The 25,312-nt window shown below is 41.1% G+C and overlaps 1 protein-coding gene and 1 long non-coding RNA gene across 3 annotated transcripts in view; one reads left to right on the top strand and one right to left on the bottom strand.

Moving 5' to 3' along the window:
• Positions 1-25,312, bottom strand: part of LOC130148429 (uncharacterized) — a 38,143-nt gene that overhangs the window by 1,767 nt on the left and 11,064 nt on the right. The window contains exons 2-5 of the long non-coding RNA XR_008821559.1: positions 12,391-12,465; positions 8,280-8,352; positions 2,454-2,649; positions 1,396-1,578 (exon numbers count right to left, since the gene is read on the bottom strand). This is a non-coding gene — a long non-coding RNA (uncharacterized LOC130148429). The remainder of the gene's footprint in view (positions 1-1,395; positions 1,579-2,453; positions 2,650-8,279; positions 8,353-12,390; positions 12,466-25,312) is intronic.
• On the top strand, positions 14,836-25,253 carry LOC130148422 (C-C chemokine receptor type 2-like). Of its 2 annotated transcripts, none has more exons than XM_056336945.1 (3): positions 14,836-14,995; positions 21,032-21,192; positions 21,863-25,253. In XM_056336945.1, the coding sequence occupies exon 3, from the start codon at positions 21,874-21,876 to the stop codon at positions 22,942-22,944; it is 1,071 nt and encodes a 356-aa protein (XP_056192920.1). In that variant the 5' UTR covers positions 14,836-14,995; positions 21,032-21,192; positions 21,863-21,873; the 3' UTR covers positions 22,945-25,253. The 2 variants fall into 2 exon arrangements, with proteins under 2 accessions (XP_056192920.1, XP_056192921.1); XM_056336946.1 differs by lacking the exon at positions 14,836-14,995 and adding an exon at positions 18,887-19,099.

The following is a 25,312-nucleotide window of genomic DNA, read 5'->3' as shown; positions in this document are numbered from 1 at the left end:
TAATTGCTTTTTTTTTGTTTATTTCCTAAACATTTCAAATACATTTCTAACCTCAGTACCAAAAAAAGCCTCATAGTATAGAAAATACTTTTTTCGTTTATGATAGCATAATTAAGATTTCTAGGTTTTACTCCTCAATGGATAAGAAATGCCCTGCAGCTCCATTATCATACTAGTTTACTTCTGAGAAGACTTCTAGGTATTTAGAAACAAACCCCTCTGTGTATTTTTGTGGGGTTTTTTATACTGCACTGGCATTTTAACAATTGAAAAGAAACATCAGTCAGCATCTCAGGGCAGTTATCTTGCCCCTGTGGTCAGACTTTTGGAGTTTGCATAGAAGTATTTCTGTTTAAGATGTTCAGTAACATTCACCATCATTTTACCTGTAATGTTTCAGATGAAAATGGAAGGGAGAAGACACAGAAGTGTTTTTTATATATATATATATATATATATATATTATATATATATATATATATACACATTTTTTTTTTCGTTGGTTGGTTTGAGTTTTTAATTGGCATTTTGAGAAGAAGGAAAGATGGAAATGTTTTCCAGCCAGCTCTCACACACTGACACTTTCCCAATGAGCTGCATCGCTGCAGCTTAGAAAGCAGAAAACCTGGCAGTCAGGAGCCAAGTTTCCTGGCTGCAAGGAAGAGATGCAACTGACTGATCAAAGAGGGCCCCCCCCAGTCTAATCCAGACTGCATGGGGCTTAGGCCTTCAAGGATATAAAGTGTCTATGGAGAGGCCCCTGCACTTTTTTAGGCCTCTAGATTTCAGGGAATAACTATTTCATTCCTGGCAGCTTTTTTTTCAGAGTTTTTTCTTACTGAAATTGGGCATGTGTGAAACAGCAAAGAATTTGCCCTGATCACTTTGTTTTACACAACTGTCAAGAATTGTGTAAAAAAGACCAAAACCAAGCAGAGACTGCTTTTCGGTAAAGATAGTATTCAAGGACTTTCTGGTTTTAAGACACAGATTTGGATCATATCTGCAATCTTGTCAATCAGAACAAATAAGACATAAGGTCGCTAAATTCCTATTATTTGAGTAATTGTTTATGTGCCTTGCTGAATTTCAAATTTCAAAAAGACAAGATGGTCAAAAGCACTGCAAGTTTTCAAAGATTATGCCCGTTTTCAGGTTGCTATGTCATTCAAAGTGATATGCACCAGATATGCCCCAGCCATGCACAATCCTTTCCAATACCATGACAAAATTCAGGAGTCTCTCTGGGTTACAAGGGCCAAACTCTTTGGTTTCTATTTTTTTTTTGTCCAGCTCCCACTGAATCATGCTGCGTATGTGCATAATAGCAGAATTTCACCCAAATGTGTGAGGCATTAACCAAAGAAGTAAAAAAGTAGGTTTTGTTGGACTCACTTCAGAGTTTCTTCCTCCTCCTTGTCTTCCAATGCTGTGTTTGAAAGATTGGTATTTAAGAATCCAGAAGCATAGATCCAAATGCCTTGTCCTCTGCTCAAGCACAGTCGATCTCTCACAGGTTAAGATTGCAGATTCTTAGGACACTTTTCCTTCAGAAGGCTCTTTCTCTGTCTAATGTGGCTGCAAAAAGCAGTAATACAAGTAGCTATTTTGCCCCTTTTATGAACTACCAGAATAGAGACACAAACATAGCCAGCATCACCCCAAGTACTCATACACAGCAGAGCTCTCAGAAGTATTGTGCCTCTTCTCTGAATGTGAAATTCTATTTTTAATGTAGTAAATCCATAGGATTTTATGCTACTCTGATATGTGATAGGAAGAATCTACAGAGGTATGATTATATATGTAAGCAATGTTCAAAAATTTTTGCGCTTGTATGCACTGAAACAGTTCTGGATAACAGCACTACACTTGTAGGATACTATTAAGGAGCAGGTGCTGCCATTTTTTCCATTATACTTTTTTTTAAGGTAGAAACTTGTCAACAACAATCTGCTTTCTTCTGCAGACTTAATATTCTCTTTGGAATAAAACAGGTGGCAGATGCACTATTTCTGCAGTTTCAAGGATTCTGAAACAAAGTAAAATTGGTAAAAGAATTTTGCAATCTACTCATAACCAGATCAGCTAGTTTTCCTGTGCTGAGATGTTGTCCACTGCAAATACCACTGCAAAAGCACAAAGGAGCATTCAAGTTTGATGTCACCTGGATTTTCTGCTGCTGTGTGTGGTAACATGATGTCATGGTTTAACCCCAGCCAGTCACTAAGTACCATGCAGCCACTCACTCGCTCCCTCCACAGAGGAATGGGGAGAAGAATCAGAAGGGAATGGAAAACTCAAGGGTTGAGGTAAGAACAATTTAGTAATTGAAATAAAATAAAACCAATAATAATATTTATAACAATTATAATGAAAGGGAGGAAGAAGGACAGAAGAACAAAATCCGAAGGGAAGGGAGAAAACAAGTGATGCACAATACAGTTGCTTACCACCTCCTGACCAATGCCCAGCCAGTCCCTGAGCAGCAATCAGCAGGCCCTGGCCAACTCTCCCCAGTTACTGAGCGTGACATTCTATGGTATGGAATATCCCTTTGGCTTTGGCTAGTTCAGGTCAGTTGTCCTGGCTGTGTCCCCTCCAGTTTCTTGTGCCCCTCCAGTCTTCTTGCTGGCAGGTCATGAGAAACTGAAAATTCCTTGACTTAGTATAAACATTACCCAGTAACGTCTAAAAACATTAATTATCAACATTATTTTCACACCAAATCCAAAACATAGCACTGCACCAGCTACTAAGAAGAAAATGAACTCTATCCCAGCTGGAACCAGGACATGTGAACATACATGCCAAAATATCTAGCCCAATCTTGTTCCATTAAATTAGTTGAAAGTTGATTGCTATTCTGACGACGATGGTATATGGAAATTATTGCTATTCCTAGAACAGATCTCCTAATCAGATGTTGCACAACTAAAGCAATTAATATCTCTGGAAGGACCAAGATGTAACACCTACCATTGATATCAGATTGCCAGCTAACATTTCCCTAGCTAGTTCTAAAATGTGTCTGAATCTAATTGAACTTTCTAGCTATTTTCATCTAACACGTTTCACAATTCTCCACTTTCTTGTTTCATGTTTGCTTGCCCCTTTGTAGCATTATGCTTATGACACTACAATAGGAAAATCTAGACCTTATTCTAGTCCAAGACCACTTAGCAGTGTGCAACAAAACATCCAGATGTGCACATTCTCAAAAACACCTCCCAGACCTTTAAAATAAATAAAGTATAATAAAAGTGTGTGAAGCCATGCAAAGGAGAACTGGAAGAGTTTGAAAAGCAAGAGTATCATGTAAGATGTGGTGCTGTTGGTGATTCCTTCTGGCTTTTTTCCAGCCTGCAGTGGCCAAGTTCACAGCTTTTGTAATGTACCTCAGTCCTACTGACTCACCATGGGACAGCTCAACCTTAAGAAGACATGAGACTGAATTAGAGGCAAGTCACATTTGGCCCACCTCCCCAGGCTAGGGTCATGAGAAATCCGATTTGATGAGGGCTCCTGGGAGGCTAAAAAAGTGAACATAGGAGATTATTCTATAGGAAGAAAAATTCCTTGAAGTGACGTTCTGCTTATTGAGGAAAGTACTTGGAGGCTGTGCACACTCTTCCTCTCTACCTCTTTGGCCCCATGAAGCTCCCCTCTTTCCCTATGGAGGAATGACAAGCTGCACCTGGTGTGGGAGCAGGGTAAAGTGCTGGTTTGTTCTGTGTCGGCATCTGGATTTGCCCCCATCATCTAGCAGGTGTAGAGGTCTGTAACCTAACTAAGGGGCTATGCCCTCCCAATGGGAACAGTGACAGAAGGTCAAGGGAGACAGCCCAAAGAAGCTGTAGAAAAGGTCTATTTTCCTTGCCTTTTCCACTTCTAGGGAGGAAAACTGGATGTTAATTTCTGACTAAATACTAGAATTTCATTTATTCAGGGGCTTTTTGGGTGCTTCTGCTCAGGCTCCTAGATTAAAACTAAACAGAAAAACACAGGTAGAACTCTAATTTAATATGCTTAAGCACTATGGAAAAAGTGGGAATCAACCCATAGAAACCACCTGTTGAAATCAAGCAATCCTTCAGGATTATACAGCTCAGGAAAAAAACCCCACATTAAACTTCATTTTATAATACTGAATTACTGAAGCTAATCTTCTCAGTGAGTTTGGGAAAACATGAGCATATGCTTTGAAAGAGCTGAAAAACTTATTTACACTCCTACTGGTTGTTCTTTGCTGCCCATTAGATGCTGAGGGCAGTGGTCTCCAGGCAGAACCCTGTCACTGGCAGTTCCAGGCAGCCCTGGGACTACACACTCTCAAGAGGTTAGACTATTTGGAAAATGTGTGATATACAAAAGACATTTCAGATTATTTGATATCACAAGTCACACACAACACTAGATGGCAATGAGCTAGAAAAAGTGTGCTTTAGGTACTACAAATAACTTTTTTTTCAGTGCAGTTTCTACAATGGACAGTTCAGGGTCATGAAGAAATAACAAAGTCACTTTCAAAATAAGAAATGTGCCAGCACACTAAATAGAGTATCACATACAGAGACTGCTCCAGAGACACAAATCTGTGAAGTCAAAAAAGCATTCAGCTTGCTCAGGCTAAATAGTAGCTGAGAGCTATGACTCTATGTCATATATCTAGGTCATATGGCTGCTGGTCCTGGACCTAGCTCAGATCTATCTGTAACTGTGCAATATAAACAGCTTTCTCCACTTATTACAGCTTGTGCACCAAAACGTGCCCAGAACTAGCTTTTGGAGAGTCTCTCAGGTTCTCCAGCTGTTCAGGGACAGGGACATCAGTAGTCTGTGACAGTAGGGGAATGGGAGATATGAAGAAGCCTCAGAGTCTGTGACTGGGATGTGAGATTTGTGACAAAACCGTATAGTGCCGCCAACTGCTCGGAATCCAGCACAGGGTGTCTAAAAATATCATGGAAAAAAAATGTCAACAGTTGTATGGTAGAATATAAAATTGTAAAGTGAATTGTTATCTCATCTCTCAGTGGGAGGGGGAAATGTGAAGTTATGACTTGGCACTGCTCTTGATTCCAGGAGCTGTTTTAGCCACTCTCCTACTCAGAAATTTCAACCCACTGTAACATATTCTTGAGCTTTCAATTTCCTTGCCCCTTTTTCTTTCTTCTGGGGCAATTCCCTTAGCACAGCCTTCCTACTCCTAAGGACTACTTCCTCTCTTTCAGGAGCCTCTAGCACCTTGATTTTTTTTCTGCTGTAAACATGCTAGAGGTTAAGTCTGTGCCTTTGTCCCCAGTCCTTTCCTCACAGCACACCTCTTTGCTTCTCCATATCAACCTGTCAGTTTGTTGGCTCTCAAAATCTGGGGCTGAGCAAAGCTGCCCTGTGTGGAAGGCTGGTGAGTGAGAGACATTCTTGAATTCCTTTAGGCTCACTATCTCCAGCTCAGAAATTTAAAAATTTCTGGAAATATATTACTGTATCTTCTTAGTATTGTCTTCTGAAGCATTCACTGAGTATTACCTCTTGTTACAAGGGGATGTAACAAGGGAGAGACTTCTGTAACCCTGTAAATGGAGACTGCTTTCTGAGTGTCTTCTGTAGCCCAGTCACACAGCAATACAGTAGATGTATTGCTATTGCTAGGCCACAGTCTTTGTACCAAGTGTGCAAGGCCTCAAGGCTGAGGCTTGCCAGCCTGGCTGTGTCTGAACTCATCTTGACCTGCCTGAAGCTTTATTGCAACAGCAGTTCTTTTGAGCAGGTGTGTATATTTAATTTGTCCTAGTTTTGCTTATCTTTGTGTGGCACAACCACAGTTTTTATACATCTAGTAGTAAAAAGTAAGTTATTCTTTCTAACGTGACTCTAATGTGAGAAATACAGTCCCAGTATGACAGCAGAAGCCTTGAGAAGTAGGGACAGAGCATGAGGTGCAGAGGGACTCTTTCACGGGGGACCAACAGGCTGAAGCCATTTAACTTCAGACTCAGAGGAGCAGTGCAAGAATGAAAGCATTACACTTAGAAAAGGGGTATAAACTAGGAAGTGTATATACAACAAACTATTATTATTATTATCTGCTGTTATTATTATTAAGATGTTTCTGCCCAGAAGTATTAATGTCTTTTTTTTTAATTTGTTTATTTCTTTTCCTGAGATAATTAGATCTGAACTAATAACAATTGTTGGATTTGAGTGTTAAAAGTTCATTTATACTAACAATAAATATTTGGATTGATGTATAAGGTGTTTCCTTTTTGCCCATAACAGAATTGTGAGCATTACAATTGCCCCACAGACCAGGTCAACCAGGCGGCATTGAGCACCTTGGTAGACAGGCTAGGTTGTGGCACTGCAAATTTATGAGGTACTGCACCACTTTGGGGAAACCCTCACTCTGAAAGCCTGAGATTTCAGAGCTCTGTATATGATAATCACTTTAAAGCCAGATTCTGTCATATTTGAGATCCACCACTGAATTCAGTGAGGCAGGATGCAATAGTCACTGGGATTTGTAGAACATTTTCCTAGGGCACTTAACATCAGTGTTAAAAAGATCCAGGTAAGAACTACTTATTACCTTCTCCTGTTATTTAACACAAAGATATAAAGAAGAAAAGTTGGATCAGTCAAAATTCATATTGTTCATTCGTGGCCACACACTATAACTACCTGTAGTCCTTATTCTAGAATCTTGGCTACAGAAACACATCTCACACAGTCTTCTTTCTGATACCTTGTGTGGCTTTTGCTCTTCTTAATTAGAAATGCATTATAACCCAAATACATTATCCAATGCAAACCCCAAATGCATTATTAACCCAGAAGTGAGATACAAAACTTTCTGTGGTTTAAAATTTTCTGCTGAAATGACCTCATAATGCCAATAATTTCTGAAGCTTGCCTGAGTTCAACTTTCTTTAAGAATCTGAAAATCTCAGAGGTCTGCTGCAACTCTGGTGGCCCTTAAATAACTTCCATGCCCAACTTCTCTCTCTCTGTCAGCAGTTCCCTTGTTTCTCTTGAGCTGGAGAAGATAATCAGGTGTCCTCTCTCATCCATCCCACTGCACTCTGGTGTCAGGTGGTAGTCTGTGTCTGTTCCTAATAGGTTGGCTTGTTTTTCTCCTCCTTCACAGTGATTCTCTAGCTAGCTGATAAATTGTGTTTTCACTTGTCACAGCTTTCTGATACAGCTTTTCCAGGTTGTGGCTGATGTCCAGAGCCTTTGGCCCTAATTTTTCTAGGCTTTTTTCTCTGGTAGAGGAAGCTTTAGGCTATATCCCAGGAAAGTCTCCCTGATTTCAGGGAAAAAACCCACAGGCTTGTGGGGCTTGGACGTACCAGTCTTTTCAGTTAAATGAGGGGAGGGAGGGAAGTTGGAAGTGTCAATGGTGAGCACTGTGTAAGTATTTAATGTTTAATGCATTAAACATATGAACAACTAGGAGATAAAAAATGGTCCCTTGCCAGTGTTGAAAACAGTAACAGATAATAAACTACTCCACTATCCAAGGACAAGTGCTAAAACTGAAAATATATTGCAACTTGAAGAAGTCGTGTAAAATGGAGCATCAGTGTACGATGTTACTTCCCCAAAGAAACATGCCACTGATAGTTTGGTTTTGAGATTTCAGGTGAATCCAAGAGCACTTCAGGCAATGCAAATACACTTTTTTTTTACTTAAAGCTTTTTGTAGGACTTTATCCCAGCATACTTTAGTAGAACTTATGCTGAAATACCAGCTTTTCTTTGAATTCTCTTGTTTAGATGGCTTTTCAGTTGAAGTTATTTTTACCACTTACTTGTGGCTTGCTTTCATCTTAACACTTACACAATCCCTTCCAAGAAAGGCAAACTAGTTTGCGTGTGCGAAATATACTGGCATAAAACTACTATTGCAATGTTCTCTGAGAGCTTCACAAATACCAATGGACTTGTCTTCACATCACACTTAATAAAACCGATACCGTTTTGCACAGTGGAACAAACAGCCTATCCACAACTGTTCAACTAACCATTCAACTATCAGAGCAGGTGTAAAATATCTCACTTGTGGAAAAAGCAGTAAGCTAGCTCTTCCATTTCCATTATGAGACAGAAATTAGTACTGCCTTTAAAAAGAGAGAGAATGCAATAAAATTTACCACAACATAGTACAGAAGTTGCTGGGGATGGAGAACAGCATGTACAGCCTGTGGTATTACAAACTCTGTGGTGTGGTTAGTTTGCTGTGGACTGAAAGAAAGGAGGTTTTGCTGACTTACCTAAACCCCAATGTTTTCAAATAGCTTCTCTACTGAAGTTACTAAGGAAACAGTGTCTCCACCCTGTAAATACCTGTCAGAAGATGATTAGGGTCAGATTCAGCCTGTCTATTAGTTGGTATAGTATGGCTACCATGCTAGCTTCAGGCTGCTGGAGTCTCCATGTGGAGTTTTCTCAGAAATAAAACAGGCTTTACCAGACAGGTGCACAGGAATATGAGGCCAGTCTCTGAGAAGGCTGAAGACTATCTGGGACTGGTTGTGTCTGATTCAGTTTCACTGAGCAGTCCCACAGATACCTGGGAAGCAAAGTCAGGGAAGATTTACATTTTAGAGATGCACAAATACTACCGAAATCTGCAGTCTTGTCACAGGGCTAGCACAAGTTCCATCAAGGGATTTAGACACTAAGGCCTGAATTTATCCTACTTACTCCTAAGTATCTTCTTCTAGCACATAAATTAAGCACCTTCCCATGGCCTCTGAGGTTGTGTTCTTCATGTTTCAGGACCAAATACAAGGACCAGCAGCTACAACAGATGGGAACCATGCCCCAGCATAATACTCTGGTTTGCAGAATAACAGTTCATCCACCAGGTTCCTCAAATTAATAGATGCTTGACAGTATTATTCATAATCCTGGCACTTCAGCACCCTCACTGCAAAACTGAGGTAATTGTAGTGATTCATCTTATAAATGTGGTGAGAAGACAAATGCTGTAATATCTGTGAAACACTCAGATATCACCCTAACAGAACTAGAGACATGGTCATGAAGGAAAAGAAAAATTCTGCAGTCCAAGAAGGGTCTGGATGGTGTATATTAAATAAGGCCTGGTCCTGCATGCTAGTGAAGTGCAATAAAAAGAATGCTGAATAACCAGTCCCTCAGCTGGGAGGATGGCTCCTGCAAACTGAATGAAGCATTGTGATGGGTGTACTCAAGAGGTTAACTTGAAGGGCAGACTGCATTGATATTTCCTCGTGTAGTTCTTCCTGTGAGCAACTCAGAGTATCTTAAGAATATGTTGAACTCCCAGTTTATTTACATCTCCGTTGTTGAGTCTTATTTCTCCTAGGTTCTGCAAAATGCCCCAAAGCTGTGAGGAAGTACTGTGACACCTGAGCAGCTGACAATGCAACTTTCATATGCCATCAACAGAAACTGTGTTTTGCTTTTATGTATCTTCCTACCTCTTCTAAAACACAGTGCCCCTTTGGAACACCTGCATGGGTATGAGGACATAGAGGAAGAGGAGGACAGCCTTTGCAGCCTTACTTCTGTGACACGATGGGGAGCATATACAGTTTTCATGGGTGTGAGCAGGTTGCAGTCCTCACTGCGCCAGTAAATCTGTTCCAGCTTCTGGGTGGGTCATCAGCAGGACTGGTCTACAGATCTACAGTATAGGTCTGTTCCTATTCAGCAAAGGATGTAAACAGCATTAGGATTACCTGCTGAAAGAAGACCTCAGCCCTGAAGAACAGCAAATCGGAAATATTTGGCTTGATTTTCTTCCAAAATAAAGAATGGTTTCTCATTACTAAAAGCCCCAAAGCTTTCATTCAGGTTACCTGAAGCATCTGATTGGGCTACAGCTCAGTTTTATCAATGTACAGGTTAGCTGTCTATCTGAACTGGCTGTCCAGGCTCTTTCTGTTGCTAATGAGAGCCCCCTTCATATGGTGATTCATTCTAGCCCAAGGTGGAGTAGCTTAAGATGGAGGCAGTTACTCTCTGTCATGGTTTAACCCCAGCTGTCAACCAAGCCCCATGCAGCCACTTGCTCACTCCCCCCCACCCAGATGGACAGGGAGGAGAATCAGAAAGAAATGTAAAGCTCAAGGGCTGAGATAAGAACAATTTAATAGGTAAAGCAAAAGCTGCCCACGAAAGCAAAGTAAAACAAGGAATTCATTCACTACATCCCATCAGCAGGCAGGTGTTCAGCCATCCCCAGGATAGCAGGGCTCCATCATGCGTAATGGTTACTTGGGAAGACAAACACCATAATGCCGAATGTCCCCCCCTTCCTCCTTCTTCCCCTAGTTTATATGCTCAGCATGATGTCATATGGTATGGAATACCCCTTTGGCTAGCTTGGGTCACCTGTCCTGGCTGTGTCCCCTCCCAATTTCCCATGCCCCTCCAGCCCTCTGGCTGGCAGGGCCCAAGAAACCAAAAAGTCCTTGATTTAGTATAAATATCACCCAGCAATAACTAAAAAAATTAGTGTCCTATCAACACTGTTCTCACATCATAGCCAAAACACCGCACTGTACTAATAGGAAGAAAATTAACTCTCCCAGCTAAACCCAGGGCACTCTCTCCAAATACTTACCTCTAGTTAGCTACCTCTGGCTAGCTAGCCAACTACCAGGTAAGGGTGGAAAAGATTATTCCTACAGCCTACAGCATAAAATTTGAAGGAATCTGGAATTATTTTCCTACTATCAGACTTTCAAAGTCCTCCTGTGTGCTCTTCCTTGTGCTCAACCAAAGTTGCCACATGCCCATCCCTGTAAGCTTGAGGGTCAACAAATTGTCTGAGAACTAATGTGGATAAGACACTTACAAGGATTCTACTGCACAGGACTCAGTAATAAGTTTACTGAACTCCCTTTTCAACAGAAAACATCCAATTTCACCATAAAAAGGCAAGCTGAAGCACATGACAGGAATAGGAAAGCAACTCCGTTGGTATGCACCTTCTTTCCTCGTGTCCTGCTTTGCCTGAAATTCTTAAAGATGTTTTGACACAGAGACTGTAGTCAGCATTTGCCCTTCCACGTGGGAGGCCTAGAATATGAGATAAACTGCAAGGCCATCACTTAATCTTTGCTATGGTTTTAGTGGTAAATGGCTGAGGCCCAGTCATTTCTACTTAGGTAATCTGCTGGGTAATTTTACCAATATTTCGGCTGACACTGAACTGTCTTTAGCTCTCCTTCCTCCACAGGAAGAGACCTCTTCAACAAATCAGGAAAATTATGTCAGTTCCCTTCGTGTATCCCCATGTCTTGACTTCAGTATCCACATAACGTTCTAAATTTAAGGCAATGGTGTTATTGTCAGAAAAAGCTAGTTCTCTCTTATGTGCAGCAGTTGATGCAGTAATAGAAGTACATCATGGTTTGGTTCCCTAGCTTCAGTTCTGTCGGTGGCAGTGTTGTGACAGCCTGTAGAAAGCCCCAGCTGAAGAAAGACAGTTTTGTTGCAGAAACTTTTTGTTCTTTTTTGATTCTTCTCTTTGGTACAACCAAGTGGTACTTCCCTGTTTATAGAATTTCAATTGCCTGGTGAAGTTTATATACTCTTTTCTTGCTCTTTCTAATTTTATAGATGGAGAACCTAAGCAGCTCTTTTAATTTTATAAGGCAAGCAGTCTTCACCTGGGAAACTCTCTAACTTTGGGAGGCTTTTCTCCCACTGCTTCCTCTGCTTCTATCTGCTAGGCAGTTCTTTTGATTGGTTAATGTTTATAAAGCTCACTAAACCCTTACAGGAGAGATGTTAAGAGTAACACCATAGAATGTAAGTCTGAGACAGCTCTCCAGAGATCATGAAATCCTTTACTGATCATTTCTCACAGGCCATTCTTCCTAGACCCATGAACACTTCATTCCTTTCCCCTGGATTTCTTCAGAGTCCCAACAGTCCTGAAAAAGGGAATTTCAGGTGGTTCTGTCCTTTCTAACAGGCCGTATCCTGTATAACATAATAATTATTTAGCTATGATTTGAAATGTAGCCTCAGGTGCCTAAAATTAAGTGTCCAATATGAGATATTTCTTCTCTTTTGAATCTCTTTATCTGTATTTTAATCTCAATCAAACTTTCTGAAGTAGCTTCTAATTATTTGCATTACCATTTTGGAAAGAAACTGTCCCTAATTTTCAAAGGTTAGAACAACTGGAGCTCAGGCAGCCCAAAACCATTGTCCACTTGTCTTCAATCTAAGCACCCAGAGTCGAGGCACAAAGAATTAAAACTCTTTCAAAACAGTGTATGCAAAACTGTGTTTTCTTTCTCAGAAGTGAGTCATGAGTCACTCATTCCCATCACACGGATCCAGCAAACCAATTATGCCAAACTCAAGACTGCTGCTTACCTCACAGATTACGAAACTAGCGTGTACGTCTTCCAAGGATGACTTCTTCTGTGATCTTTCCTAGGACCAACCGTTCTGTGTAAAGAGTGAAAATGAAAACAGTTTATTCATTCCTGAGAGACTTCAAATATTAGAAACTCTATCAATATATGGATGTTTTTCTCCCACATTTATTTAGAAAGTACTGTCTGCATAGGCTACTTGCTATACATGTAGGTCTTTTTTCCTTTCCTGTGTGGGAGGGATTCAGTCCCAAAGGACCACATTTGCCAAGTTTCCAAAACTTTTGCCGTCACTTACAGGTTGGCTCTGCTAGTTTCAGCTGTAACTGCTTTTTGCTTGGTCAAGCTAATAGAGCAAGCAAAAAGGAGCTTGGTGACTCCATAAAGGCCCTGAAAAAGGCAGAAGGAAGTCCCAGTATCACAAGACAGGGAGAGAAGAGGTCATGGATTACTTCTGGTACCCCCAGACAGTCACACCCACCCACAGGAGTCCCACTCTTGAGAGCTGAGACAAGCCCCTTCTCCAAGCAACTGCCCCTTTTTTTCCCATGAGGCAGTGAAAATGAAGTGCCTTAGGCAGGATTTTTGATCCTGCAAGCCAAGCGTGTCTTGTAGCTTAGTAGCACACAAAAAGATTAAACCTGCAAACAAAATTGCTGAACTAGCAGCCTGTACATTGATTCGTGAGAGATGTCCTGAGTGGTAAAACCCATAATTTTTCAAACACAGACAGCAACTCAGAGAGAGATGGTATAGAAAAAAAAAACGTGGATTGTATCTCCCTGTTACCCACTGTGTCCCTGTAGGGAAAGCCCTTTCTGCTCAGGCTTGAAGGTTTTCAGTGGCTTGCAGTCTATATTTAAAAGCAAAATCTACACAGCCCCTTCCAAATTAACAGGAAGTGTTTATGTTCTTTCAGCCATCAGAGACCACTCTTCCTAAAGGCTTACTTCAGCACTCCCTCTGAAACAGCTCTGTAAGTCTTTTTCATACTCTCTGGAACACATGTTCAGGTTATGTATGCCCGGTTTTATTGAAACTCCACATAAGGTTTCTAGGAAATGACACAATCCAGCTATAATTGTAGCACAAGCCAGTATTACAGCTTTTCAGGAATACTATAGGAGATCAAGCAGTCTTAAGAGAAAAGGGTGAACAGCCGCTGCCAAAACCCTGCAAATTTGAAAAATGTTGCCTTGCTATAAAATTGTAAAAACACTCCTCAGGGAGTGTTGCAGCACAAGCAAGCTATCAGGCTGCAACAAGGCTTCACCATTGGTCAGACTACTGTGCATGCTGTTTCTGCTTCCTCCAGAGGTCAGACCACACTGCTCCTCCTCCAAACAGCCACCCATCCCCCCCCCCCCTCTCCTTAGGGCTATTTAACCACTTAGCAGGAACAAGCCACAGCTGCACATCATCCATGTCAATCAACAAGGCCACAGCTGCATATTGTCAATGCTAATCAACCCACTGCCTTCATTCCTCTACAAGGGAGCAGCTAAGTGGCTATATTATTCATCAGTCCTGTTTATAATAGTCACTTACATAAGGCATCAATTTTCACTCCAACAGCTGGAGGCCATTGCAGCTGCAGTGTCAATGGCATTGGTGAAGTGTTTTAAAAAATTAAAGCCATAACACCAGCCTGTACACTCGACTATACTCCCTGCCTTTGAAGCAAAAATATGTTTCAACCTGTTATTTTAATCTTTATTTCTATTGCTTTCAGTCCTGCAATGTCACATGAAAAAGGCAATAAGCTGCAGGTCCCAGCTTGCCTCATACAATGGCTTCTTAGAAATGTAAGATTATTACAAATGGTTTTACAGAAATTGCAATAGATGTTCAAGGAGGATGTCTACACTACACAGTGCGTTGTGGTGTGGACTGCGTGAGCTGGTCACATAACTGCAAGCCAGATATCAGGCAGAGCACTGTGTTGCTAGAGCTTTTATTAGCTCTGAAACGTCTGGACCTTGTTTTGTCTCTCTTCACAATGCTCACTTAAGACAACTGTGATGTTGTCTAACATGACACTGCTTTGCATAGTATAAACATACCCTAATTTTTCTTACAGATTCTTTTTCACTAGTGACGATGAAAAGGAGAAATTATGTAGAAGCCAATGATAATAAATATGAAGAATACCTTGGTGGGGTTGTTTCAACAATAATTTTGGAGACCTGAATTTCATTTTAAAAGCACACATTCTCTATGCCAGGTATTTCACACCACTTTCTGTTGAGCTGCATAAGTGTCTGCAGCAGCTAGAAATACTTATTGTCCTGAGAACAGGATTATATTGAATTTAACCACCCAGTCTTAACCCTGTAGAGATGCAGTAGGTCAGATACTGACTGCTCCAGTTCCAGCTGGAGCAGAACAAGTAGACACCCATAAAGTCCTCATCTCTCAGTTCTGAACTCAGCCTGGAAACTGAGTGTTTTCAGAAAAGAAGAACCATACCCTTGATTGTTGTAATAACATTTTGCAACAGATCACACAGGAAGTGCTGTTTCCTATTTTCAGATCTAGAGTTTAACTATGTGTTTGTTCACAAAGAAGAAGACACGCTCAGACAAAACAAGCTTGATAAATCAGTGAGTAGCTAATATTTTCCTTTTTTACGTGCAAATGTATATATATATGGATTCACTCAGTGGGGAGGTATATGTGGCAGCAGAGCTACCATTCAAGCAGACACTATCTTTAAGAAAAATTGGGTCTTCTGACTTAGCTTACAACTTGGGATAAGGCTAGATGTGCAAGTAGAGAACTGAACTGGACAAATGGTGTAGAAAATTGTATAATCTTTTTTGTACAAGACACTGGGTCTTGGTTTCAAAGCTATTCCAGGAGGTCGGTAGCTTGCAAATGCATTCTGCGAAGGATATAAACTGATCAGATGTGAAATCCTTCACACTTCATCTAACCTCTCTAAGCCATATCTTGCTCTATCAGATGGAGATAGCAGATATTCTTCATCACTATCCTATCATATGGTTTCTTTGTATTATTCAAGCCTTTAATCTGTTAAAGGTGCTGTTTCAGTATCATGTTATGAAGGGATATGTTCTTTGGGATTGGTTCCTCTTTTTAACGTGATGTCTCTGACCCACCACATTAGGAAGCCTGTACTCCATATCTCAACTAGAAATACCAGTTTTATGGTCAGTCACGATCTGGCTTGCAATTTTTGTTAATGAGGTTTTACATTAATAAAATTCATCAGTAGTACACTGGAATTGTACCATTCTCACCCACAAGGACTGGTGAGCTCCTCTGCTTGGATAAATGAGACTTGCTACTTGGGTATTAGCAAAAAAGCTACAACAGCCTAAGTTTTGGGTTTTGGGGTGGGTTTTTTTCGGGTGTGGTGGTTTTTTTTGTGGTTTTTTTTTTTTTGTAGTTCATCAAATATGCAGCTATAGCAATGTTTGCTTTCATGGAAGAATTGTACTGTCATTTGCCAGGAACAGTTGACAGTATCAGAATAGTGGGCTTGAACTTCTTGTGTGGAGACCGTTATAGCAATAACAAGATAGAGCCATGATCCTATGACATATGTTGGCAATCTCCACTCCAGACTATTATCCTTCTTTTTTATACTCAAGTTCATCCCTAGAATGGTTGTGACTACAACTGTTGTTGGAATTACTCTGAATTCACTGTTTTAGCTGAAGCAGTTTAAACAGAGGCACTGAAGAAAAAAACCCCAAACAGAACCGGGATACTAGTACAGGACTTAGCACAGAGAAGAGAAGAGCCCTCTTGCACATACACTTGTGATCTGGAGTAAGACATTGAATAGCTGTCTCAAGTTTCTCTTTCTCAGGGTGCTTATTTTCACTGCTTATGCTACTCTTTAACTGTACGTTTGTTTAGGTAAGACTACCTCCTAATTCTCTTGTCTTGCAACTACATAGATGACTCTATTTAACTGCAGAAAAGCTCAGAATTGTAAGACTGCCATTCTTTTTTTGGTGAGGAATGCAAACAACTGGATTCTGAGGGTTCACAGAGGATTAAGCCTGTTTTTTGCAGCCCAGAACATATTTTTCCTTGAAAGTTCTGCAGGGATGGGAAAAACTCATCAGTTAGGAGGCAAGCAATTCTGAAGAGATGTTTCTAATGCTCAGCTATTATAAAAGAGGAAGAGGTTTCCAAAGGAAGGTTTAATTTTGAAGGTACTGTCTTTCCCTAATCATATCCTGGAAAGAAATCCTGTGGTTACTACCACAGGAAAAGATGGGTGTGAGGGGAACTATCAGCTCAGAGCCTTACATACAGCATTTAGTTTATGCTTCCTTCTTTATTGGTAACTCAAGAAAAGTATGTACATATATGCTTGCTCTCCAAGATGTCTTTGGTGTCGGCGTACAGTCTTCTCTGCAGTTTTGCCTGTCCACAGACTCCTTCTGCAAATCCAAAGGCAAAGTTAAAGAGATAGAGCTGTTAGCAGGAAACATTGGGCACCTCTCTTCCAACACCTGCTATCAGGATATGGGGTATTATTTTTCTTCATTTAAGTTTCACTTTTACTCTGTGCTACATTGTACTTCTCTCTCTTCGTAAAGTTCCCTAGATGCTGCTGACACATGCTTTTAATCTGAATAAGAGTGATAAATCAGTTTCTTTTCCTGTATGACAAACACTGCCATTTGTGAAAACAAGGAGAGCGAGGGCAGGAGGAGTAGCACTGTGTTACCCGTTCATACATTTCAAAAGAGAAACCTTGTCTTAGACTGTAAAAAGAGGACTGGAGCTTTGGTCATCATTCAGTTTTGAGTAAGTGGCTCTGTTAATGCATGGATGCTCTTCTAACATGTAGTTATCAAGTGTTCTGATTTCCATGAGGAAACTTTGTCCAAATCCCCTTCAGGGCACAGCAGACTCACTGAGCTGTGACAACTGCCATCCCTGAATAAGTCAGTGTAGCAACTCAGGAGCCTTTTTGCTTGGGTCTGTTTGTCATACCAGCACCCAGACACTTCTATAGCTAAAGGTGACACACTATAGGTAAGAGCTACTACTAAAAAGCTAGCAAGGCTTCTCTCAAAGCAGCCAAAATACAATAATCTGCAAACACATGATTCACAACTACATCTTCATTACAAGAATCTCTGATGTTGTTGTGAAGTGCAGCTTTGTTAAAACTTAAAGAAATGAAATTACATTTATTTTGGCTTACATTACAATTTTTAAGAAAATAAAATTTTCTCCCATCCAAGCTGTAATCCCATTTTCTCTGCAAGAACTCTTCCTGGGGTGCAGGTATTTGGCCCTGGGTTTGGTCATACTTCTCTGTACCAACTTCTGGGGAGACTCAGAACATAACTAGTCCTCCAGGGGGAAACATGAGTAGCCTCTTCTTGGACCCCTCATATATTGAGATGCCTTTGCATGATAAGCACACAGGATAAATTAGAAGGGAAGGAGGGCACCAAAAATAAAGTTTGCCTTCTCTTATATTTCTACCTTAGGCTTGACTTGGTTGCCCATTTTTGCAGAAATCATCCAAATTTCTGTTAGCAAACAAAACTACCCTGTGCATGCAGAAACTGTGGGTGTGTGGGAAGGGGCAGGACAGTGGGCGCTGATGGCCGCATGCAGTCCATAAAGTAAACAAAAAAACCCCAGAAATGAAAAGCATTAAGACTTCCTGAACATTAATTTGTAATTTTGGAAGGCAAAGAAAAGAGAAATGAGCCAAATAATCGCAAGTTCTGAAATCAGAATCTCTCAGAAAAGCCTATTTATACTTATAGCACAAGGTCAGAGACAAATGTGGAGATTTCTTTGTTAACGCATTCCCACCTTTCTGAATGTTCATGCCTAGGTATTTTTTAGAGCCAAAACCAGAACCCTTGTCAAGGGCTACAGCTTCTGCAGAAAATGTTCCTTTCTGCATGAAAATTAAAATTGAAAAAATAATTAAAGACAAATAAAAAAAAGCACACAGTAGTTTCCAATAGAATTTGTTAGCCAGATCAGTTTTCTATAGCTCTTTGTGATTAACATTGCTTGTGTGCAAAGAGTAAGGATTTTTTTAGAAAGCATTTCAGAAAACACTTTTAATATTTTGTGCTCATTGTGAAGAGGAAGATCTGACTTCTATCCCATGCAAATGCTCAGAGATTTCCCATCAGGTCACTGACAGTTAAACAAGATAACCACAGTGCATACTATCTTTCTAGACAGCATCAGTGTGAATTGTACAGGGCAGGAGCTTAATTTTAGTTGTGGGAAGACATACTGAATCTGGCTGGGATGGACTTAATTTTCTTCATAGCAGCCCTTATGGTGCTGTCTTTTAGATTTGTGACCTTGGCTGGGACAGGTGACCCAAACTGACCAAAAGGATATTCTATTCTGTGCAATACAACATCATGCTCAGCATAAAACTTGGGAGGCGGGGCAGGGAGGGAAGTTTTTCAGAGTAGGTGTTGCTCAGAGACTAGCTGGCCATCTGTCTGTTTGGTGGGAGTTGGCAAACATTTGTCCTCGTATCATCTCTTATGCTTTTTTCCATTTCCTTTGCTTATTTGACTGTCTTTAGCTCAACCCACAAGTTTTTCTTGCTTTTGTCCTTCTGATTTTCTCAACTGTCCCACTGTGGGTGGAGTGACTAGATGGGGGACAAGCTGCTGCTGGTCCCATCCCATCACAGGAGATAAGACTTGGAGAGCAAAGGAGACAAACTGGTAAGAAATCAGTTACCTTTAGTTCTGTTACTCCAACAATTATTTCTGTTGTTTTCAAGACTCAAAATAAGTTCCAAACTAGATTTAAAAAGTTATTAATTTCTTTGTATAAAAATATAAAAATTCAAAAATGCTAAGTGTGCCAGAGGAGGCTTAGATTAGGCATTAGGAAAAATTGCTTAACCAAAAGGGTTGTCAAGCACTTGGAACAGGCTACCCAGGGAAGTAGCTGAGCCACCATCCCTACAGGTATTTAAAAGACATGTAGATGTGGTACTTAGGGACATGGTTTAGTGGTGAACTTGGTAGTGTGAGGATTATGATTGGATTCGATGAACTTAAGGATGCTTTCCAAACTAAATGATTCTATGGCTCTAAAATTCTGATTTTCTCTATATATGTATGTATACTTGTGCATATACACACACAGAAAATTGTTTTAAAACAGTATAATCAATAAAATCTGTTCAAGATGATTATTTGTATTATATATATATCCACTGAAAGACCCACATTAAAACTAGATCCTCTGGATCCTGAATGAACTGTAATTATGTATTAGGATGTATAACTTTCTTGATACAGCTTAGTACGCTGACACAAGCTGAAGACACTTCAGAAATTTAATGTACTAAGGCTCAGAATGGCCCACAACATAATTAAAGTGGGTTTATACCAAAAGGGAGACACCAGCTATGGGCTGAGTTTCTTCAGTTACATTTAGTCTTGCAGAACTCAAGTGCAGAGAGAATGAAGTGGTGTTTTTCAGAATGTGGGCTCTGAAAAAGATGCCTGCAGTCACACAGGCTAGAGGTTGCCATTGAAAAAAGCGTACGGCAGGGCTGTAAGCAGGAAAGGAGCAAACACAGCTGTGCTCATGTATGTATGAGTGGGCAGGGATCACACAGCAAGTTGGGGCAGATGTACCACCTGAAGTCTTCTGTGTCAGGAACGGTCCTTTGCTTTTGTCAAGAGAACATCCAACTGCCTTGGTGAAGGCATCAAACTGGCAGGAAGATGCAGAATTCAAACCCATAAGCCTGCTAGGAACAGCCACCAATCTGCAATGAAGTGTCTGATAAAAGCAGTCGTGGTGACACAGGAAGAAAGAGCAGCCCTTTTACCAGACAGCAAACAGCTCTATTTGAGTGGCTGCCACACGCATCAATTTCACTTCCCCACTAAAGTGACCAGGAAGCACATTGGTCCCTCTGAACACCCGTCTTCACAAAATCTTCTTCCCAGCTTCTTAGGGGACACACAGGAGTTCTTCCATTTTCTCCGGGGGTCTGTGAGAAGACAGTTCTCCTCAACTTGTTCACAGACCAAACTACACAATGTTATGCTCCTGCATCTGGCTCACAGTCCTACCCGGCACTTGGGAAAGGGGAAGAGTTTGGCAACAGGAAGGGCTGACACCAAAGTCATAAGCCTTCATCTGCTCCCACTATAACAGAACCCGCCTGAGGGCTTTCATAGCTCTGCTGCCCACTTACCTCCCAGGCTGGGACTCCTTCTTGCAGGGGTAGCCCAATCCCTCCAACAGTCCCCAAAACAAAAATGGAGGGACAGAGAGTTCGGGCAAGCCTTACACTTCCTCAGTTACTGTGTCACTTCACTGGAAACATCGATTGACAGGATGAAGGACGATACCAAACAGCCGCTACACGCAAAGAACTGCTAGTGCACACTCCTAGTGATGGCCATATCTGCCTTTTGCCTTTGTGCCCTCTCCAAGACACTTAACCAATCTAAACCTTGGAGCTCCTGAACCACAGCTGCTAAACAGCTACTGAAACATGGAATCAAAACTTTCTTCATCCCCAAGCACTGGGGAGGTCGTCCAGTTGGCAGGGAGATGCGCAACACTGATAGCAACTGTCATCTTTTATGCCATTTGACAAGGTGGTTACCTCTCTCTTCTTTCTACAGGACTGCGCACCACTTTCATTCCAGAACTCCCTAACACCAGCACGCTTCCATGGCCTGCGCCTGACCCAGACTCTGTAACGGCACACGGCGTTTGCCATTTTGACCCAGACCAACACGGCCATCTTGCTGCTCTGCAACACCCAGGACAGCAGGTCCACCAGGTGGGTATGCCTAGGACTGCGCAAAGGTCATTTCTATACCTCCAGTGACCTGATTCCCAGAGGCATTAAGACTCCCAGGAAGTCACAACCTGAACATGCACCACTCAGTTGTCTTTGACCCCTGTCACAGTGCCTTTGCAGGCACCAATTTATTGCCAAAGTGCCTGGCCGTCCCTGGGTGAGGGCTACACTACGGGTTGGCACGACGGGAAGGTGGCCAGGTCCCAGGGAGAAACATGGCTACGCTCTGCGAGCCAACTGCTCCGCGTTCCTGTTGCTGCCTTGCTGGCTTGCTCTGCCCCTTTGCAAAGCCACTGCTGAGCACAGCAGCCCTGAACTTCTCACTGCTGAGATGACATTCATCATTCCTCTGCTTCTGGCTGGGTCAGTTAGCTGACAGGCTCTGCTGAGGAGGAAGAACGCTTCAGACCGTGTACACGTAGGAAATGACACGCACCACACTTCCCAACATGCGGCAACGTGACTTCATAGGTATATAGATGGGTTTGCTGGGAGCTCTGCAACTTCATTCACTTCCAGACCTTGACGTAGTAATGCTTGTGTGCTCAAAAGCAAAAACCGTTCCAGATGAGGACGCCAGCATGTTTCATTCCCCTCACTGCCAAGCTTAGCGTTTCCTCTAGTTTAACATCCTTTTCTTCCTTTCCAGACAAACAAGCCATGGAAAACCATACCACAGACTTAGCCGACTGGTCACTGACAACAGAATTTGACTACGGTGATTCAGCACCATGCATGGGAACGGAGGAAAAGCACTTTGCAGCAAACCTTTTGCCACCGCTTTATTCTTTAGTGGTGATATTTGGCCTCATAGGCAACATGCTTGTTGTCCTTATCCTGGTAAAATACAAGAGACTGAAGAGCATGACTGACATCTACCTGCTTAATTTGGCAATATCTGATTTGCTGTTTGTATTTTCTCTCCCTTTTTGGGCTTATTACGCTGTTCATGACTGGATTTTTGGGGAGGCGCTGTGCAGAATTCTCTCAGGCGTCTACCTCCTTGGCTTCTACAGCGGCATCTTTTTCATAATCCTGTTGACCCTAGACAGGTACCTGGCCATAGTGCATGCAGTGTTTGCCTTAAAAGCTAGGACAGTTACCTATGGCATCCTCACTAGTGTTGTCACTTGGGCTGTTGCTATTTTTGCTTCTGTCCCTGGGATAGTATTTCACAAAACTCAAAAGGAAAATTCACGTTATACCTGCAGTGCTCATTATCCAAGTGATGCCACGATAAATTGGAAGTACTCCTTTACTTTAAACATGAACATTCTGGGACTTATTGTTCCTATGTTAATTATGATTTTCAGTTACTCACAAATTCTAAAAACATTACTGCAATGTAGGAATGAGAAAAAGCAGAAGGCAGTGAGACTTATTTTCGTGATCATGGTTTTTTACTTTATCTTCTGGACACCATTCCATATTTCTTCTTTTTTGCATACATTTCAAAGTTCACTTTTTGTCCCAAACTGTGAAATCAAAGGTGAACTGGAGAAAGCAATCCAAGTGACAGAAACAATATCAATGATCCACTGTTGTATCAATCCTGTGATTTATGCTTTTGTTGGAGAAAAATTTAGGAAGTATCTTTACGCCTTTTTCAGAAAGCATGTTGCAGCCCATCTCTGCAAAAAATGTCCAACTCTTTATCGCGAAAAATTAGAAAGAGTTAGTTCCACATTCACACCATCCACTGCAGAGCATGACATCTCTACTGGACTGTAAAAATACATCAAATTAGTTAGTAATATTGCATCACTTGCTTTGCCTTAAGGACTGCCTGATACTATTTAAGATCTTTATGTTAACTATTACTGAAAATTGTATGACCCTCAAATCTTTTGGTTAACTGTTCCTTGGGGTTACAGCATTTTCCATTCTTAAACTAATAGAATCAGTGAGCTCTCCAGGAAGCATTAACACCATAGCTGGATGACGTCAAGATCTGAATGGGGCCCAGAATAGTATGATTCTATCTCTTCACCCAAATTCTATTCAATGAACAAATGCCAGTGAGATATACCTGGGGGGAATACACTGTTTAAGAGACTAGGGAGTAATATGTCATCTCACAAGAGTCATTTATTGTTATGTAAACATTGTAAGAGAAACACTGGGAGGAAGCTTTGAGGATTGATGTACCTGTTTAGTATTCAACATTAATGGAGCACCTTTTGGAAGTGACTGTATTCTTTCTGCAACATGGTCAGGCATTTGATGAAGGGAAGCTTTTAGTTTTCTTCATTTTTCCCCCCTACCCCTAGTTTTCCCTACATGAATAAAAGGTATTTCCATACAAACAAATGTGAGGATGAGTATGACATATATCAGGATAGTATCTCCCCTCTGATAGGAGATAAGACTGACCTTTATCTTACTGGGGCCATTTAACGCAAGGATTTTTCTGTTAGCTAAGAATGTAGTAATTTTTAAACATAATCCTTTGGACTCTAGGCTATGTTATAGTATTTTAATTTTAGTTCTTTAATTTTATACCTGTCATATTATTCAGTTGCTAACATTTTCCAAAGTGGGCTTTTAATTGGCAACATTGTGATTTTTGTGGGTGGAATTTTGCAAGTAACTGCACACACCAAGTCTGCTGACTGCACAAGACAACGATGCACTCCCAAACATGAGCTTGTTTCTAATAAATCATATCCCTCCAAGGAAAACTGCACTTAACCATTAAAAGCACATCACCAAAGATCTGCAAGGCCAGAATGAAAATCACCTTGGTATTTGCTATGCAAGATTCTGTATGAAAAAAATATCAGGACCCACTGAAGAATTTTGGAGATCATGAGCACAGTACTGAGTGGAGGCCTCCCTAGTTTTGGACAGGTGCATCATGTGTAGAGGAAGACTTTACATGGCAGATGCAGTTAAGTGTGTCAGGCTACGCTCTTGCATGAGAAATTCATGCTCTTCACATACACAGCAAGTCTGACATTAGGGATACACTTCCAGGCAGACAGTAGCCTTGGAACTGCAAAAGCAACCAACTGCAGAAGAGACATACCTGCTCTGCCTTCCCAGGAGAAGAGTGCCCACAGCTAACTGGTACCCCAACTAGAACTGCATACTAATTGAAGACTTTAGACCATTAGCCTACTGGTGTCCTATGGCCATACATTTATGCCATTAATAGGAGTGATGTATTTCCCTGTAAAACAAAGTAGTATTCTAGGGACATGATGTTTGCAAAGAAGAGAGAGGGGCATAGTGGAGAACTTTTTGCTTCAAACTGTAAGAAAGCACAGGTGAGCATTCCTTACACAAGTGAACCGTCCTTCTGGTTTTTTTCCCATATACTTCAAAGGGGGCCTTTCATGAGGTCTTGCTCATGGAAGTGTGGAGGGGCAGGTTCAACCAACCTTCAGGCAACACAAGGACACAAGAGGGCATTCCGTGCTACTTAACTTTAGGCATGTGATACAGATACCTAAATTAACAGTGAATTTCTTCAAGGTCCCTCAGTGGTCAGCAGAGAAAAACAGATGCCCGAGTCAGAAGCAGACATATGATTTAAATGGCCTCTGGGGAAGATTACCTGTCAGACTGTAGAAGGAACATGGAAATGCCAGCCTCTTAATTTAGGTATTAGATGCCTTAATCTAGGTGGTGCAAATACTCTTTCCCCTCTAGAAAGGGGATGTGCCTTTTAACATCAAAGCACTGCTTCTGTAAATAGTTACTTTTTATCCTATCAACTATTATAATCAGGCCACTACCTTGTGAGGTTAATAGTCACAGACAGACTAAAGAAAAGACCAAAAACCTATCCTCACAGTAAACTTTCTTGCTTGGAAATAATACTTTTATTTCTTTTGTACTTTTTTACTGCACTAAAGTAGAAGTACCTTTTTAATATTAAAGCATAAATTAGTTCAGTGTGATACAAATCCTGTTGCATCTGTGATATTTTTACTGCTGCGTTTTATTTTAAATCTTTGTCTTGTTGGAATTTTGTTTCTTCCTTTTTCATGTCGGTGCAGTGAAATGAATAAAATCTGTGTCTGAAAAGCCACATATACCCTGTAGCCCATGTTCTCCTCTATAAGCGAAAAGGCATCAGCTCTGCTCTGAGAAT

The sequence above is a fragment of the Falco biarmicus genome, chromosome 4 (genome assembly GCF_023638135.1).
Source record: "Falco biarmicus isolate bFalBia1 chromosome 4, bFalBia1.pri, whole genome shotgun sequence".
Taxonomy (NCBI): domain Eukaryota; kingdom Metazoa; phylum Chordata; class Aves; order Falconiformes; family Falconidae; genus Falco; species Falco biarmicus.
Note: the sequence above shows the minus strand (reverse complement) of the source record. Positions and strands in the feature narration are given on the sequence as shown.